Source organism: Alnus glutinosa, chromosome 9, assembly GCF_958979055.1.
Source record: "Alnus glutinosa chromosome 9, dhAlnGlut1.1, whole genome shotgun sequence".
Taxonomy (NCBI): Eukaryota; Viridiplantae; Streptophyta; class Magnoliopsida; order Fagales; family Betulaceae; genus Alnus; species Alnus glutinosa.
Genome location: NC_084894.1, coordinates 26,104,383 through 26,123,298, shown reverse-complemented (window position 1 = coordinate 26,123,298; position 18,916 = coordinate 26,104,383). Strand labels below are relative to the sequence as shown.

Sequence of the window (18,916 nt, the reverse complement as noted above, 5' to 3'; positions counted from 1 at the left end):
AGAAGTTTGAACTGAAAGATTGGATACAATATCTAGGGTTTGATTATCCCATGAATAATTTTACTTTTGAAGAGTTGTTCAAAATGTTTCTATTTCATCACTAAAATTGTTGTATTTAACATATTTATTACTTTATTGATTTTGGTGATTATGTGCGATTGCAATTTTTTTATTGGTTGTGATTATTAGAAATCATCTATTCATCCCCTTTAAAACATTAGCAACATCTTCTTCAGATGTAGAGAAAACTCATAAAAAAAAAAAACCTCTTGAATCAGACTTCCTAAACCAAGGAAACACAAATGGAACCAAAAGTTGTATCATAGATCTAGGGAAGTAAAAGTGGTTCTCTTAACATTATTTTAATATAAAAAAACTTTATTTGTCCTCTATTATTCATCTAACATTTATTTAAAACAATATTTAAATGATTTTCTTTTTCCTTCTCTTTCTCCAAACATTTAATTTATATAATATAGAAAAATGATAATAGAAATTATTGAGTAGACAAAAAGTGTTTTATTTTCTTAAATTATTAAAAAAATTAAAAAAACCTGCTCCTAGAACTCTACGATGTTGTTTTGGGTCTTTGGGCAAACTTCAAATCTTATATTTTTGGACGGTCATACCGACAACACTTGTAAATCAAGAAGACAAAAAAAAAAAAATTAAAAAAAAAAATTAAAAAATTTACCACGCGTGACGGCTTGGCGGCTAGCAGCCATATTATTTTCTATATAAAGTGGTAATCTATTCTACTTATTATAGTGATTGTGGTGCAAGTTGGTGCGAAGAATGTGATAGGAAATGCGAAAATGAAATAGCGAGAGGTTATCGAATTAGTCACAGCCAATAAAAAGATCTCCGGCATCCAATGGCAGCCGCTAGTTATTTCGTGGTTGTCACCATCACCAGTCGCCGTCATTCTCCCGGGCCACCATCGCGCAAGTTGGCCTTTGCCCTTTGGCATTCCCTCATTCACCCCCACCCTCTTCTGACCTTTCATTCTGGACCGTCGGTTCCTCACCCGCCCAGACTCCCAAGAAGTAGATATTTTTGATTTTTCCTGAATTTTTTGTCCACATTCGGGACCAAAAAAAAAAAATCATCGAAATTAGAAACAGAAAAACAAATAACTGAGATCTACAAAAGGGAAACAAAAGCGTAGGATATAAAAGGTATTTATTATTGTTTATTTAATGAAGATATTGTAAATTATACAACCTACGGAGATGGGACATGCATCTGCCCCATATTTTACATTCAATTAACTGTTGACCAAACCTTTTGTACAAATATATGGCATTTTTGGTTATGTAAAGCAAATGACGAAAGTAGCCCTCTTCTTCCGACACTATTTTATTATGCTGACGTTGCAGTGTCAAATTCACCGTTAAATAATAACTGATTTAATGATAGAGTGATACTGTTACTTCAGTTCAGTGAGACAGAGATGTAGTATCTAGCATTACTCATGCCAAAAACTATATTTTTATCAAAACTAACTCTTAGATTAATCATTATTAAAAAAATAAAATTAAATGATTGGTTAATATTGTCACATTAACGTTATGAAATAATTATAAAATAAAAATCTAGTATATAAAATTATGTTTTTGTATATTTCGATTAAGGGTATATATGACAAGCTCATAACTGAGGATTTCAATATTTAGTGCCAATAATCTTTAAATTATTGGACTACCTAATCATTGTTAATTAGCTTTCTTTTTAATATCGTCCATATCATAGACGAAACGAGGGGACCTTCATGTCATGGCCCTTAGTTTTCAAACGTTTTCTTAAAAGTATTTATATATATATATCTTAGGCATAAAAATTAGTTTTGCCCCTATAAAAATAATGAGGGGTTTTTTTTTTTTTTTTTTGAACAGAAAAATAATGAGGGTTCTATCTATTTAAAGAGGCAAAACGTTTGGAAAAACTACGTTTTGTTTTCTTCCTTTGTTCTACATCCATTGAGGTTCAAAGTGAGTGTGTTTTATCCTCTGTGTTTGTTTCGAAAGTAAAATATTTTTCGTTGTAAAATATTTTTAATGAAAAAAAAAATGATTTCCTTAAAAAAATTTATGGCATTTAGCTTGTATGAAAAAATTATTGGCGATGACGGCTGAAATCCAGCGACAATGGCTAGATTCCGGTCAGTTTAACTAGAATCTGGGTCGTTGTAATCCGGTGCAAATGGTCAGGTTTCGGCACCGGCCGACCGAATTCTAGCCAATTTCGCTGAAATCTAGCTTGCTAAAATTTGGCAACAGTGACCAGGTTTTGACAGCAGTCGCCAGAATCCGACAACAGTGGCTGGATTCCAATGGCGGTCGACGGATTTCGACAACAGTAGCTGGAATCCAGCCAGTGTCGCCTGATTTCGGAGACTGGATCCCAAAATCTGGGGAACTTCGACGGCAGATTCGAGTTGCCAACAAACTTCAATGACCAGTGGTGGCAGATTCCTACAAACGTGCGTGCAATAATGAAGAGTTTAAATTTAAAAAATGATTTACGATTTTTAAAACCGTAAAATCATTTTTATAAAATTAAAAAAATGCTTTTTAGGTTAATTTGAAAATGATTTCCGTTGAACATTATTTTTTGTTATACTAAACACAGAAAAATACAAAAATTATTTTTCAGAAAAATATTTTACACAAAAAAAAAGAAAAAAAAAAAAAAGAAAGAAAAAGAAGAAGAAGAGGACTTTAGTGTTTTCAAAGTAAAAAAGAAAGGAAGGAAGTGAGGTGTAACGAGTACAAGGAATAGAAGCTCGGATGAATAACTTGAAGTACATTTCCTTTACAAAAACTCATTGTAATTTTGCTAAGTTTGTAACTACAGATATATTGAGGCCATTGAATGAACATTGTGACAAGTATAATAGTGGTTTTGAAATATTATTATTATTATCACATGATTATTAGAGAAAAATAAAGAAAATAAGGTTTTCATGCAAAATAAAGATTTTTAAATGCAAACGTTACAGTTATTATTACATATATGTTGAGTTAGGAATGATTATATGATCTAAATAATGGTATATTGGTATATATTGGAGTGATAAAAAAAAGTCATTTGTAAGATTGATCTTCCTGTTAAAAAAAATCAGGGCACCCCGATGACACAGGAGTGGTGTGACCACCTGGTTGGCTGAACATCTACAGTATTCACGTTCCTTTTTTTTTTTTTTTTTTTTTTTTTATTCAATTCCAATTAGAGTTTGTGTTCTCACTAAACTAATGAGGCGAATAAGTATTCAATTCCACTATATTTCTAATGGAATACTAATTCTGCATATCAAACGAGGCCTAAGTCATTAATAGTGTCACATGGAATATGTGATTATCATAGCAATCGACTTAGTAAATTAAGTTAGGGCGTTACATTCGGTCTTTATATCCAGAAGATTATTAAATTTTGTTCATTGCAATTAAGGTACTTTGCACCATGCTAGTTGCTATACTATAACTTTATCTGGTTACTAACTTTTTATTTTTTCTGAGTAATATTGGAAGAGGGTTATAGGGAATCAAAAAATCAAAAAAATGGGTTGGCTGCCATCAACAAACTAAAATAAAAAATACAATGCAAAAAAATAAAAACAATAAATAAGAAAAGTGCCAAAAAATAACCTAGTCCTCTGGATCTTGGTCTAAAGACCAAGAAATGGTATCGCAAAGTGGTGTTTGAAGCGGCTAAGAAGCCGACATGCGTTTAACCTACAACAACCACCGAGAGGAAGTTGTTGAAGGAGAGACACCGTCATTTCTAGATCAAGAGTTGTTGAAGAGGAGGAACTAATTCTAGTTGTACAAGTATCCACAACAAATAAAACCACATAAGCACATAGAGACTATAACCCATAAAACCTATCGATAAAAATAGAATAACAAAGCAAAATACAAAAACACAATGAACACACCAAAAAAGGCAGCATCAACGGGGGAAAGAAGCAACGGTGTGGAGCATGGGAACAATGCATGGGCCTATGAGATCCATGCGTTGGCGCATGAGGCTCAGGCGAAGCAGAGGGCAACAACAAAGAAGACGGTTGTGAGGCGCGTTGGTGACCGGGATTGATGGAGGATGACATATCGGTCTTGGAAAAACCTAGATTTGAAAACCAAGTCAATTTCGAGAGCGGCTGAGGCTGAGAGAGATGCGATGGACGATGGGCGGAGAGCGGCGGGTTTACAGTGGAGGATGGGTTGGCAATGCGTTTTTGGGAGGAAGGAGAAAAAAGATAAAAGAAAATAAAAGAAAAGTATGAGGGCATGGGGTGGGGGTAGAGAGGAGGGAGGGAAAAGAACACAATCCCTCCTCTCTTGGAAAACTCGCTAGATGCAAAGGAAGTCCTCACAAAGAAGAGGAGATGAGAGAGAGAGATCTAAAAAAAAAAAGAAGAGGGGGAGGGGAGGGGAGGGGAGGGGAGGGGGGGGGGGGGGGGGGGAGAGATTAGTTAGAGCACTCCCATCAGGTTCCTTAAAGTGGTTCACTTTCCTATGTTTAGGGAAAATATCACAAAAAACACCAAAATTTAACCTCCAGCAGCTACTCTAATTTTGGGTTTTTTGGTTGGGAAGCACTGTTGCTTCCCTACCTATTATTTTAATAATAATAATAAAAAAAAAACGGCTCTCTCCTCTCTCTCGTCTCTCCTTCCCCTTTCCCGCGTTGGTTTGCCAGAAACCATTTTCCAATCCCACAGCCTCACTTTCTCACCAAATAAACAAATAACCACCTTTTTAATCACACGCAAAATCCACAAAATCCAACTGCTAGAACAATCGGAAAAAAAAAGAAACAAAAAAAAAAACCCAGAGTGTTCGGAATTCCATCGAAATTTCACAGTTTGAAATGTCTGGAATTCCGCCGGAAATTTCCTCTTGTTTCACCGGAAGTTCGCACCTCAAGCCACTAGAATCGTGCCCTCAACTTCTACTGCGTCGACCCAGCGCGGTGTGGCTGAGGCCGATCTACTGGAGCTCGTCGTCGGTGAAGTTGTTGGTTTGGTTATGGCTCTTGGGGTTCCTGCGGAGGCGGTAGCAGCAGGACTCGGCGAGCTTATTGCTCTTGCTGTGCACCCCATCCTTCACGGCCGGGCGAAAATCGGCGGCGTCACCCTCGATGCGGCCCGGTGAAAGGCAAGGAATTGAGGTTGCTGTGGTTGAAGATAGAGGTTTTGGGGATAGGATTGAGGAGGCTGTGGAGGGTGAGGGAGGCGGAGGCGAGGGCGAGAGAGGAGGGGTTTGGGGAAGTTTATGGAGAAGACGAGAGGGAGGAAGAGAGAAGAAAAGAAAAAAGAAAAAAGAAATAAAATAAGAAAGAGAAAAAATAATAAAATAAGATAAGGAAATATTATTTAATTGATATTGGAAAAATTTAAGGAATCTATTGTGGTGTATTTTTTTTATAAGGAAGTAAAAAGTAGTTTTGTCCCCTAAATATAGAAAAAATGGTAGAGAAACTGATGGGAGTGCTCTTATAGCTCAAAATTAATGGAGTATCAGCTCTCAACCATAACATCAATATTATTTAGCTTAAATTTGTTAAAAAAATTAAAGTGAACTTTTTTTCACATGCTAAATAAAAACACATTTAAGTGCTCATTCGGTAGATTATAATTTGTACTTTAGAAAAAAAAGAAAAAAAAAAGAGTCTTATTTTCAAGTTCAACAGTTGAAAAATGATAGACGATTTTTTTTTTTATTATTATTTTTTTTTAATTTTTTTTTAATTTTTATATATAATTTGTTGACATGTATTATTACGAATTTAGGGACAAAATTGCCCGAGCTTGGGGACATAAGCCCCTCAAAATTTTAAAGAACTTTTAAATTTTTTAAAAAATCTCCCAAAACTAATTTTTTCCTTTTAAATGATTTTCATTTTTCAGTTTCGTCCCGTTATCTCAAAACATGGTTTCACCCGGCATGTGATTATAGGATATTAAAAATAGAGATGTGTTATTTTTACATCACATTAGCTTACATCAACTCTACAATAACAAGACATATTGGGTATGATATCCATGTATATAGGACTTATGTGTCTTGACGTAGAAAAATTATTACCCTTAAAAATATGTTTGTTAATATATTTTGTGGTTTAAATTGGTTGTTAATATATATTTTTTTGTTTTGCAAACAGAAAAAAAAAAAAAAAGAAACAAATTTTTTAACAAATATAGCCGTTATGCAGCTTATGCTGAATTTTTTTGTTAAGTTTTTCAAATAGTTGACGTAGTTCCAATCATATGCTGCTTAGTGTCACTAAATTGTAAAGAAATTACAAAAGTATAACTTTACTCTTACAGAAATGGTGGTATTTTCGTCATTTTCAGAAGCAGAGACGAGAACGGCTACAGTAATGAGACCACACGTGTCGCCAAAGCACAACAAGAGTCGGTGGTGTCACGATTTTCAGAGTTGTGGTGGCTTTCGGGTTCCGCACGTGGCACATGAAGGACGGTCAGATCGGATCCGAGTAGTCCGTGAAAACAGCCGCGTGGGACTGAATAGTCCTCGAGTAGTTTCCCAAATGCTTGCATATTGGCATCTGACCCGGGACCCACACGGATCTGACCGGTTACCTGAACTCCCCGTTTCATACTGTACGGTCAGGTATACCTACGATGCGATTATTAATTTTTTTTAATACTTTAATAACAGGCTGTACCCCCTCCCTGAGATTTTTATGAGAGCGTAGAGACTTTGTATATAAGGGATTCGGGAGAGCTCTCTCTGTGACAAAAGTGAAGGGACCAGAAGGGTTAGTACTTTCGCTTTGATTTATAGCCGGGAACGTTCGCCGGAAAAGTTTATTTAAGTACCTGAGCAAATCAGAGTAAGTGTGTGACGAATTTTTTTTAGAGATTTTCCATGTTTGGAATCTCACTGTCATCGATTTTCGCGAACGCGTGAGTTGGTCTTGGTGCGCGTTTTCCCGATCCGATTTTCATGGGAAAAGAATGAGTGGCCATGGGAATGAGCTTTCTATAAGACATGACAGAGATGAAAAAGATTTTTGCGAATCAAAATTTGCGTTTATTTTCTTTTGAGTTTTCTGGGAAAACTCTGGGTTTTGGTGGGAAATTGGTTTTTGTGTGGGACTTGGGGATGGAATTGTTGATTTATTTGGTTGGTTTCTTTTGATTTTTCAGGTGAATAGTGAATTAAAAGGAAGATACGCGAGGACCTTTCTCGGATCCGATTGAAAAAAGGTAGCGAGATTTCCGGTTGGAGCAAGAGAAAAAAAAAAAATTCCTCTTTTTGAGAAAACCTTTTCACCGACTTCCGATTCATTTGGTTTCTAATTTCTAAACCCTTTCGTCTTTGCGCTGTTTCCCTTTCCACCGTCCCTTCGAGAGATATGGGAGTGAAGGTGGCTACGACCTGTTTGCATTGGTCACAGCCGATTCTTCCTCGCTCTCCCTCCTCATCTCAAACCCTAGCCTCAGCAATCTCGTCTCCTTCAAGACGACGTCGTAGCTGCGATGGAGGAGCACTCGTGTGCCGGTACGTGCAGAGACTGGACCGATCGGCTTTTTTCGGAGTCCCACCGACGAAGCTTTACCGGTCCCAATCTTTTGATTACCCGAAACCGAGAGCCGGGACTCTGAAACGAGCTTGCAGTGCCAGCTTAGACGCTTTTTCGGACGAAGAATTCTCGAAGAAGATTCAAGAATTGGCACTCCGATTCCAACTGTCGGAGGATAGCGACGACGATAACAGTACCGCCATGGATGATTCGGAATCACACATGGTTCCAGATTCCATAGATAGTTTTGACAGTTTCAACAGTAGCGTCGGCTTTTTACAGAATCAGACTCATAGAATACCACGGCCACCTTTGGAGCTTGAGCCTCCGTGGCCGGAGATCCGGCATGAGCCACCGGATTGGCCAGGAAGAGACGAAATCATCCCGGCGAGCATCGAGCGCAAGGCGAACAGCGTGGATCTCCCGCTTTCGCTCCGAATTATCAAGCGGAAGATGCAATGGGAGGAGGGGTTCAGAGAGGTCGGTGAATCGGCTTGTTGCTCTGTAAAGAAAGCTTTCTCGTCGATGGTGTTCATCATCAGAGAGCTCCAGAGCTACACGTTGCATATGAGAGAGTTCCTCTTCTACGAAGACCTACAAGGGATTCTCGCACGTGTCCAGAAGGAGATGCACGCTTCGTTCGTGTGGCTGTTCCAACAGGTCTTCTCTCACACTCCTACTCTAATGGTGTATGTGATGATCCTCCTCGCGAATTTCACTGTGTACTCGATGGCCCACAACAACGTGGCACTCGCAGCCTCACCGTCACTTGGGTCTTATTCTACTACGACAGAGATTAGTTCGGTGGTTGAAATTGATGAGGATCAGAAGCTTCAACGGTTTGATTCTTCGGCGATTAAGAGTTTTTCTTCGTCGGGGAAGACGGCCTCGATTGGTGGCAACAATGGCGGTGGAGGGAAGGTGCGGCCGGTGGGTAGTGGAACCGACGGTGACGGACGGTTCGACGGGTCGGATTACCAGTACGGGACGGTTCCCCCCGACGCGTCTTCCTCGCAGTTGTCATCTTCCTCTTACGGGACAACAAGAGAGGCAGAGGCAGAGACACAGGAAGAAGAGGCGACTCTTTGGAACTCCATAGTCGAAGAAGCTTCGGGAATGCAAGCCGTACTCAGAGACGAAGCTCTGGATGAAGAAACAATGAAACGGTTCGTTTCGCCCGTGACGGCTAAGATCGAAGCGGACAACGACTACGCTGAGTACTTCAGAACAGAGCTGCTCTACAGAACTGGCCTGGCCCAAGAGCCCAGCAATCCTCTTCTTCTCGCCAACTTCGCTCAGTTCCTCTACCTCGTCGCCCACGACTACGACAGGTACAATTAAGTCTTCGTTTTCTTTTGCCATTGATATTACAATAATTTTAGTCCAAGTCCAAGTCCAAGTCCACGAACGACGCCGTATGTTAGTAAGTTACTAGGAGTTCTTGTTGTCCTTTGTTTCCTCCTCCCACTCTCCGATACCCCAAGGGCCATAGACTGAGATCTTTTTCCATTTTCAAGCCACTTTGTCGCTTTGATTGAATTTGGGTTTTGATGATGGGGGAATCAGGAATGTGTGGTTTAGCTTCTCTTTCTTGGCAAATTATCTTTTTTATGTCACTTTGCGTGACACCCACGTGCTTCACAAGAAAAATATCTTCAATTTGACTATAATCTCGTTGACTTCACTGTGATATTTTTAGTAACTTTGTATATGGGGTACAAAACTTGGATTGTGATCATAGCCACGGTTTATATATATATAAAAAAAGAGATCATAGCCACAGTAAAATATGATTTTTTTATTTTTTATTTCTTGGTGTTGACGGTGTGTTTGTTTGTTTAATGGTAAACAGAGCGGAGGATTACTTCAAGAGGGCGGCAGGGGTGGAGCCCCACGACGCGGAGGCATACAGCAAGTACGCGACCTTCTTGTGGAGAGTGAAGAAGGACTTGTGGGCGGCGGAGGAGACGTTCCTGGAGGCCATCTCGGCCGACCCCAGCAACTCTTACTATGCGGCTAACTATGCCCATTTCCTTTGGAACACTGGCGGAGAAGACACTTGTTTCCCTCTCGACTCCCCAGACACCACTCAAGAAGCTTAAAAAATAACACCCCCACCCCCCCAAAAAAAAAATGGAAAAAAAAAAATAAAAAGGGGTAGTTCCCACCATACCATACCAATACCATACTTCCACCCTCTTTTTGTTTTCCTCCTCTTTACTCGGATGACAATATGCAAAAAAAAAAAAAAAAAAAAGGAGAGAAATTGTTGTTTGTTTCTTTTTGACGTTTTGTCTTTGTTGTTTTTGAATTTATTGTGGGGGTGGTGAGGGAAAATATTGGGCGGTGGGCATGTGAGCGAGGAGGGGTTGAGCTTGGAGATCTATGGTTGAGCTTGGACCAGTGGGAACCAGGGGAATGCTTGCTGGGGTTTTGCTTTTTGCACAGTTTTCAAACTTTTTGGTGACACAATTCACATGGCAAAGTGTAATTAAGCCTCTTGTTAATATATGCTTGTTTTAAATTAGAAAAAAAGAAAAGAAAAGAAAAGGAGCAGACGAGCATTATAAATTAAGCAATGAAGCTTATGCTTCTCTCTCCCTCTCTCTCTCTGTGTCTATCTGGGTAGTGGGGTACAATTGAACAAATAAATATGCATTCGTGATTATGGGGAGGCATCAATCTGTAAAAGTACAGAAGATTGCGTGATGCACGATGACAGAAAAAAGGATGCTTCAAACGAAAGAGATATCTCTTTTTCTTTTTCAGTCACGTCGTACCAGTGCCTGAAAAAGCAGTACGAACTCCAGTTGATTGCCAATAATTTGACCTTTTTCGTTTTTGTTTTCTTTTTTCTTTTTTCTTTTCCTAAGCCAATAATTTGCCTATGATCATCATCAGTTATAATGGCGAAAAAATAGCTATTAAAAAATATATAAATTTTTATTTTAGTTGTTATTTTTTTATTCTATCACAGCATCTCTAACCAAATAAACAAATGATTTATAATAGCCAAACTGTAATTATTATGAGTTATTTTTCGTAAATATTTTCTTTACCATGAATAGTAAATAGTTAGAAGAGTATTTATTATTCACCTTACAAACAGTTTTTTATTGTTCTCTTCTCTTTTTTTTTACACTCTCTCTCCCTTTTTCTTTTATTCTCTTCCATACAAAATAATATTTAAAAAATAAAGAGTTAACAATTATAAACTATTTACAATTTAATTATTATAAGAAATTTACCTTTTTTTTTTGAAAATGCTTAATGGTGATGGCGCAATCTTAACACAAGCAGCAAAGCCTTGTTTGGGTTGAATAGAACCTGAGGAAAGCATCAACTCATAGTATGTAATGTAAAGTAGAAACCAGCTTGTTGCAGCTGCTGGTGTAGCAAGCAGACTCTCATAAGGTGTGCAACAACTAACTAATATAAGACTCTCATATAAAAAAGATGACATAATAATACTGACACATTATTAAGGTGTATAATAATAATCATATATTAGTCTATTAAAATAGCTTTACCCGTGTAATCTTGCAGAGAATCCCAATTCATAGTCTTTTTCTCTTTGTTGTTGCTTGGAAACAGAGGTTCAATCAGTCAATACCTACTCAAAGGAAATAGATATAAATAAATAACAATGAATGGAAAATTGACAAACACTTTGCGTCAAGCGCAGGGATCCCATGGTCTCCCTAGGGATTAGGTTAGGCCAAGCAGAAAATGACGGGTTTTTCACGTGAAATGAAGGAGGCGATTATTGAGCTTCGCCCCTTTTCCCCATGTCTCCATCCGCCTCTCTCGCGGTGCTTTCCATACATGGATAACCTGGAATTCTAAACTTGGAATTTTTAAATACAAGTTTTTCAATATTTATTTATGGACGAGCTGCCCCTAAGATGTAATCTATGAAAAACTTTATAACTTCCTGATTTTTCATTATTTTTAAAATTAATTACTGAAATTTTAAAAAGTGTTAATTTAAAATATTTATCTTTCAATTTGAACCATTTGTTATAATTTTTCGTTAAATCATATCAAAATTTTCACAATACCCATCTGTTTGGTTTTTTTAAGAAAAAAATTTCAAAAAGATTCAAGCATAGGTATTTTTGTAAATTTCATTAAATTCTGACCAACACCTAAATTAGAGGTATTTTTGAAATTTTGACAGGATTTAACAGAAAATTCTAACGGATAGTTGAAATTAAAAAAATAAAATAAAATTGAAAGATGAATACCCTAAATTGACACTTTTTAAAATTTGACTACTTAATTACAAAAATGATGAAAGATCAAGGGTTATAAGTGAATTTTTCTCTATAATCTAATATCTCATTTTATCTTTAAAGGAATAAAAAACTGTGCAATCAGGATTTTTCGTGGGAGACAAAACATGAATGAGGGGTTAAATCTAATTTTGATATAGACCAAACTTAATTTTTGGGCATATACATGAAGAGAAAATTATGCCCCCGACCCCTTGGTTATGTCCTTGCATGTGTCATATCAACCTAAATATCTTTATTAAAAGAGTATAGTGCTACATACTAAACTTCTATTTTACCTTTATTTCATTGGGTTGATGTGACAATATCCATTAATTATTTTTTTTTTTCCCTTTTTAACAAGGACCGATAGGCTTTGTCATATTAACCCAATAAAATAAAGGTGAGATGGGGTGTAGTATATAAGATTACTTTTGTTAAAATCAGAATATTTATCAAATTAACCTTTTGATTATGTCATGGGGGGAAGAAAAATCTGAGATTTTAAAGAATGGCCTAACTTGTTTCATGCCTAAAGATTCTTTGGACAGACTCTCTCACGGTAGACATAGTTGGGCTCGAATCTAGGCCCAATAGGTAATGGGATACTAAATTTGGCACTTCATGTGCTTGAGCCCTCTAGATCCCCGTCCAGTCCAATATCCAAAAAATGGAGGATAATATCTACAAAATTATAAATATGCATATAAGCATATTTTAACACAATTTGGTCATTACAAATATGCAAGGAAATAATTGTATTCCAAAAGAGAAGTATTATCTTCTTAGATATTTGTTTGTATTTTTGAAATTTGGATTAATAACCTGGAAAATGTTTAGGATACTACACCTTGTACCGTATATAGAGAAGTTTTCTACAAATTTAGTTACGAGAGTTCATACGACCCAGACAAGAAAATGTGATACGTATTATTTAAGCACGTGAGAAATATATATTTTTTTAATTAGTATTAATAAAAAAGCATTGAAGAAGCAGGACATGCCATTTTTTTAAAAGTTGGGTTGTAGGAACTCGATCCTACAATCCAGTTTGCAGGAAGACACTCTATAATCGGTGAAATGATGGGCGTATGCTTGACAAATCCGCTACTAGCTAATTAAATTAACAAGTCAATTTTTTTGTGCTTAATCATTTCATCAATGGACAACTACATTAATTTGTAAAGAAATTTCTAGTAAAATATGTACCCTAACAACGTACACTATATATATAACATTAACTATATACACGAATTTCTTTATTTCCTAATCAGTTTGGTCCCTTTTCCCAAGAAGCCATAACTAAATGACTAAGGCTTTTCGTTTCATAAAATTTTAGCTGAAAATTCTTCTTTTTTTTTTCATTCACAAACGGGTCATCATAAGGCATACAATAGGAGGTAGTTCTTCTTTATTTGGAAATGTAGTATTCCTATAAGCTGATTTTTGGTATAAAAAAAAAAAAAGATTTTAAACTGCAAAGTTCTTGATATATAGATCGATCAAAGAAAAATAAAATGAAATTTTTGTTCTTCTTATTGTATATTTGCCTCTTGAGTGGACTCAGTTTTCATCCAAACTCAGTAGGAGAAAATTATTTCAATTCAATATATTAAATTGACTTATATCCTAATTAAAGTAAGTGATTTTTACATACATTTTTTTGGACATAAATGTTCTACAAACTGATTTGTAGGAAATTTCATACAAATCATATTTAAGATTGACATGTACGTGTCTCTTGACATATGAGAAACACAAGTTATTTTAATAACATTAGTAAAAAAACATGTGATTTTTACATGCTTAAATGACACGTCACTCTTATATCTCTTCCCCACCCCCCCCTTTTTTTTTTTTTTTTTTTTGAGTAGATCCACCCTCAAAAATTAATTTCCTCCTTCCCATTTTTTTTTTTTTTTTTTTTCGCTTAGTTTTGCCCCCCTTCCCCAACACTAAAATTCTCGATTCCGCCCATGATTAGATGCATTTTAAAAATGCATATAAGAATTGCGTATTTTAAGTACATATATCAAATTACTAGGTTGGAGGAAAATTTATCCCTGTTGATCTATCTGGACAAGGGCCGGGGTAAAAAATAAGTGATTTTTTTTTTGAAATAGTAAAGAATAAGTGATTACTAATATATATAAGTTGTAAGGATAACATGAATTTTTTTAGGGTAATGTTATACTCTAAACCTTTATCTTATTTTGCTGAACCGACCATGTCAATCAACCCTTAAATATTTCTTTTTAAGAAGAGCTTATTGACAGTGCTACATCAATAAATTAAAATAAAAATAGAATAAAATTGTGGTTTCCACAATTTGACCAAATTCTAATTAGCCGATGTCTAGTGCAATATTGGATCCCTCCTAATCATTTTCCATCCACTTTAAACATGGTTCTCTCTCTCTAAAAAAAAAAAAAAAAAAAAGAGTGAAAGGAAAAAACTAGTTTATACATGCTTGACCCTTGCGATCTTTAATTGGGCATGCACTTAAAAAAGCTTTAAAATACCAAAATAAAACGTCATTACTTTTAGCTAAATTACCTCTTTGAATTCTAAAATGTTGATCCATCAACATGCAAATTTAAGGTGTTTCCCATTTGTGAAATTAATAGTGAGCTTTTATAAGCCAAAAAGATAAGAAACAAAGAAAAGGGCAAATATACCTCCATGTGGAGGCAATTAGCAGCCATCCAAGCATGCAATTAAAAACTAGGTCTTACAATTCTCCCCAATTTCCTCACCCTAATTAATCACAATTAATTTTCAAAAATGACCTTAGCTGCCAACGTTTTCTTTTTGTTTTAATAATTATGACATCCATTTTTTTTTTTTTTTTGGTAGTTTTGGCATTGACATATCAAAATCACCCTCAAAATTGCCTTAAAATAGGGCCATATTCGTCTTTTCAACATAATGGCGCCAAAATTATCAATAATTTGTATATTTTTTTTTTTTATAAGACAAGGAATTAAATTAACAATAATTGTGGGTTTAATAACGAACCCATTAATCTCTCCCCTACTCTTTCTACTTTTGTCTAAGAGAGGAAGCTCAGGAGTTACACCCAAATCCGATTCTCAGCCATTGGATGTTCCCCCGGATCAACGGCTATCATGCCATGTGGCTAATTACAAGGCTTGGTATAAGCTTCTTGTCCAGCTCCTATCATGGAGGTTGTCTCACAAGCTAAGCGAAAAAAAAAAAAAACCCACAAAACAAAACCTTCCCAAAAATCAAGCCCACAAAACACCCCTTTCTCTTCTGGTTAATTTTCATTCTCCTCTTCAAGCTAGCTCCTGTTATGGAAGGACGAGAAGAAGGTGGTGGGAGAGGTGCTTGCGGGAATGGAAATTCCCAGAATAACCCTCCCCTATACCGTTCCGGTCCGCCATTAACAGCCATAGACAGGTTCTTGTATGGGCAGAGCCATTTCTCTCAGCAACAGGCTCAGAACTATGCAAAAAACAAAGAAGTGCTTGTTTCAGATAACGGTTTGTTCAGCCTTGTTGATGGGTTTTTTGTGGATGGAGAGCCTCTGAATTGGATGCATGAGAGAAACCCTAATATGGTTTTCAAAGAAGAAGTGAAAGCGGTGAAGAAGAACTCTAAAAGTGTGGGAAAGAAAGCTAAAAAAGGCTCGTCTGAAGCTTTGATCAAGGGGCAATGGACAGATGAGGAGGATAGGTGAAATAAAAGGCTTGATGTTTTCTTTTTCTTTTTTGTATTTCCTTATATTTTTACAAGTAGTATATATTAATATATATATCTTTGTTTCTTGTTTCAATAGACTGAAATATTTTAGGGTTTTTTTTTTCATGGTTTGAAGGACACTAATCAGGTTGGTGAAGCAATATGGAGTGAGGAAATGGGCACAGATAGCTGAGAAGTTGGCTGGAAGAGCTGGCAAGCAGTGTCGGGAGAGATGGCACAATCATTTACGCCCAGATATCAAGGTTTTCTTCATGTTGTGATATATATATATATACACACATGTAATTGGTTTGGAACTCTAGAACTTTTATGGGTATCTAAGAACTGAAAACTTGTATTAGATTCTTAGATTTTATATAATTAACTAAACCATTATTTCGACAAGAAAAATTAATCATAGGTTTCGTTAATTATTTGGTTTGTGTTGTAATCTACACTAGTTTCCTAGTCAATGTATAGAAGATACAGATTCAGATTCTAAAGGATCTATGTAGGAGATCTATTTCATTATCTTCATTAGATCCTTCTTCTTTGTGATCCATGGCTTTAGATTCGCATAGAATTACCATGACATGCAATTAAAGCTAAATTTGATGGTTGACACCATATATTCTCCTTCCAAAATTTGTTTAATTATCCGTTTTTTTTTTCAGTGAGTAATTTTAACTGTTCATCATCTCTTTTATACATGCATATATACCCTAGCGTTATAAAAGTTGATGCCTTTATATATGTAGAATTATGTGAAATTGGCTAATTCTCTTAGCTTTTACAATGCTACAGCCCAATGTTTTTGTTCTTGTTAAATCATTCTTAAAATCATGAAAAGTGGTAAATTTAGGCACTTAATCAATACTTTTAACCATTTTTGTTGGTGCACGGGTTTGTTTCAGAAGGATAGCTGGAGTGAGGAGGAGGAGAGGGTATTAGTTGAAGCTCATGAGAAGGTTGGGAACAGATGGGCGGAGATCGCTAAGTTCATTCCAGGAAGAACAGAAAATGCAATAAAGAACCATTGGAATGCCACGAAAAGAAGGCAGAATTCAAGGAGAAAGAACAAGCAGACAGATCGTCAAAAGGGAAAGCCCCAGTCTTCTGTTCTTCAAGACTACATCAGAAGCAAAACGCTCAACAACAACAACACTTGCACCCCCACCACCACCAGTAACACTTCCACCCTCAGTAACACTTCCACCCTCTCCGAAGAGCTTCTTGACTCTCCCACATTGAACATTTCTCAAACGTATGACGATGAACTGCTCTTCATGCAAAACTTCTTTGCAAACCAGCCGCATGTTGACAACATTAATCAACCCGAGACATTTTATGTTGTTGAAAACAATGGTGGTCAGCTGCTGACTGATCCTGATGTTGTCGAGTGTTCAAGCTTTCAGACGGCCAACAACAACGTTAACCTCCAAACAAAAGAGACCCACCTGTATTCTGACCTCTACCTGTCTTACCTGCTGAATGGGGGCGCTGCCGCCAATGATTACAGCTACGAGTCGAACGACATGAACATGGAGTTGCTGCTGACAGATCATCAAGCTTACTCCTCTAATGCAAAGAAAGAGATGGATTTGATAGAGTTGGTCTCATCAAATTCTCAGTTCTCTCAGGGCAGTAACAGCAGCTTCTTTGTAGGTTAATTAATCTTATAAGAGTATGAAGAACAATCCCAGTTGCATGTCAATGGGAGAATTGGGATATAATTAACTGTTGGGGTAGGAGGAGGAGTACTGACACTTGAAAAGGTACATGGAAGCTGTTAGAGTATGTTCCAGGATGATGCTGAGCGTTTCTGGGCTTTTTATCATGGTGGGAATGGAGTTACTGTCTGTGTTGGTTGTTTGTCAACAAGTGGCTTTTGTTTTTGTTTTGTAGCTCGACTGCAATCATTTTACTGGGAATTCTTGCTTTCTTTTCTCTTCTTTTCTGTTACGTCTTTTTCTTTGCTTTTTCAACGGCTTTTGATTCTTACAATGTTGTTGACAGGACGAGAGTCTTCGGCCAACACGAAGAAACTACGTACCGATCATTGTTCTGAAATGGATATATATTATTATTTTCTTATATATCTAATATATTTTTTTCTTTCCTGGGTAAATTTACATATTCATGTATACCAGTGAAACGGTGTAATATTTGCCAATGAGGCAATGATCAATAGCATATATTTTACTGTATAAAGTTTTTTTTTAAAAAAATTTCTTTCACCTATTTATGATATTTTTATCCTTTTATAAGGAAACATTTCAGAATAAAAAAGAAAAATCAAAATGTCTCACCCACTTAATGAGAAATGCTAGAGCATCTCCTGGTATTCTCCTAGTGTTCTCTTGGAATGACATATATGTAATTAAAAAATTACAACTATGTCTTTTTGAATGGCATAGATGCAATTTTTTAATCAAAAAAATTACATCTATGTCATTCCAGGAGAACACTATGAGAACACCAGAAGATGCTCTAGCATTCCTCCCCACTTAATAGAGACATGCATGGAATTTCAACATACATGCATTTTTTAATTTAGGCTACGTTTGTTTCTACACAAAATATTTTTTGTAAAGAAATATTTTTAAAGAAATTAATTTTCAAAAAATTGTTTAAGTTGAAAATATTTTTCATCGTTTTACGAAAATTAAAGAAAATTTTTCGGTTGACTACTATTTTTTGTCATACCAAACAACAAAAAATATGAAAAATATTTTTTGTAAATTATTTTACACCGATATAAATAGAAGCATTAGCGTGCTTCTAATTTTTTTTTTAAAAAAAAATTATGGTTTCTAATCAGCCCTTACTAGAAAAATAAAAATAAAAATTCAAACGCGGATTGTTACAGGGCTATGTCAGTAATGTAGTATAGTAGTGAGATAAAAGTTTGATTTTTGGCATTACTCATTGTTTAAACGTGTTATTTTGAAAAGAAATGCTATATAATATATCAATATTTCACAAATATTTCATCCTGCTAACGTGACAAGGTCTATTAGCCATTGATATTCAATCCTTGATCAATAATAATAATAATAATAATGAAAAACTACTAACTAGATCATGCCAGGTCAACATATATAGTAAAATATTTGTGAAAGAGAAATGTTATTTCGTATTTTCTTGTTATTTTGTATTAAAATTCTACAATAAAAAACTACTAACTAGATCATGCCAGGCCAACATATATAGATTGATTTAATTCATTCTCGATCTATGCTGACGTGGCATTGTAAATTCACCCCTAAATCAATCTTAATTAAAAGAAAAGAAAAATGCAACCATGGATCGAGAATGCCATTACACATTTCAGAATGCCAGTATACATAATTACTCATTACTCATTGAAAAATATATTATCC

At 35.9% G+C, this 18,916-nt stretch overlaps 2 protein-coding genes across 2 annotated transcripts; both read left to right on the top strand.

Annotated features, from left to right (window-relative positions):
* The first annotated feature begins 6,704 nt into the window (after nt 1-6,704).
* Nucleotides 6,705-10,146, top strand: LOC133877247 (uncharacterized). Its single transcript, XM_062315489.1, has 3 exons — nt 6,705-6,861; nt 7,178-8,885; nt 9,407-10,146. Exons 2-3 carry the CDS (start codon nt 7,387-7,389, stop codon nt 9,654-9,656), a joined length of 1,749 nt encoding a protein of 582 aa, XP_062171473.1. The 5' UTR covers nt 6,705-6,861; nt 7,178-7,386; the 3' UTR covers nt 9,657-10,146.
* A 4,998-nt stretch (nt 10,147-15,144) lies between these two features.
* LOC133876923 (transcription factor MYB119-like) lies at nt 15,145-17,203 on the top strand. Its single transcript, XM_062315147.1, has 3 exons — nt 15,145-15,527; nt 15,670-15,796; nt 16,448-17,203. The coding sequence occupies exons 1-3, from the start codon at nt 15,145-15,147 to the stop codon at nt 17,201-17,203; spliced, it is 1,266 nt and encodes a 421-aa protein (XP_062171131.1).
* Nucleotides 17,204-18,916: the final 1,713 nt, after the last annotated feature.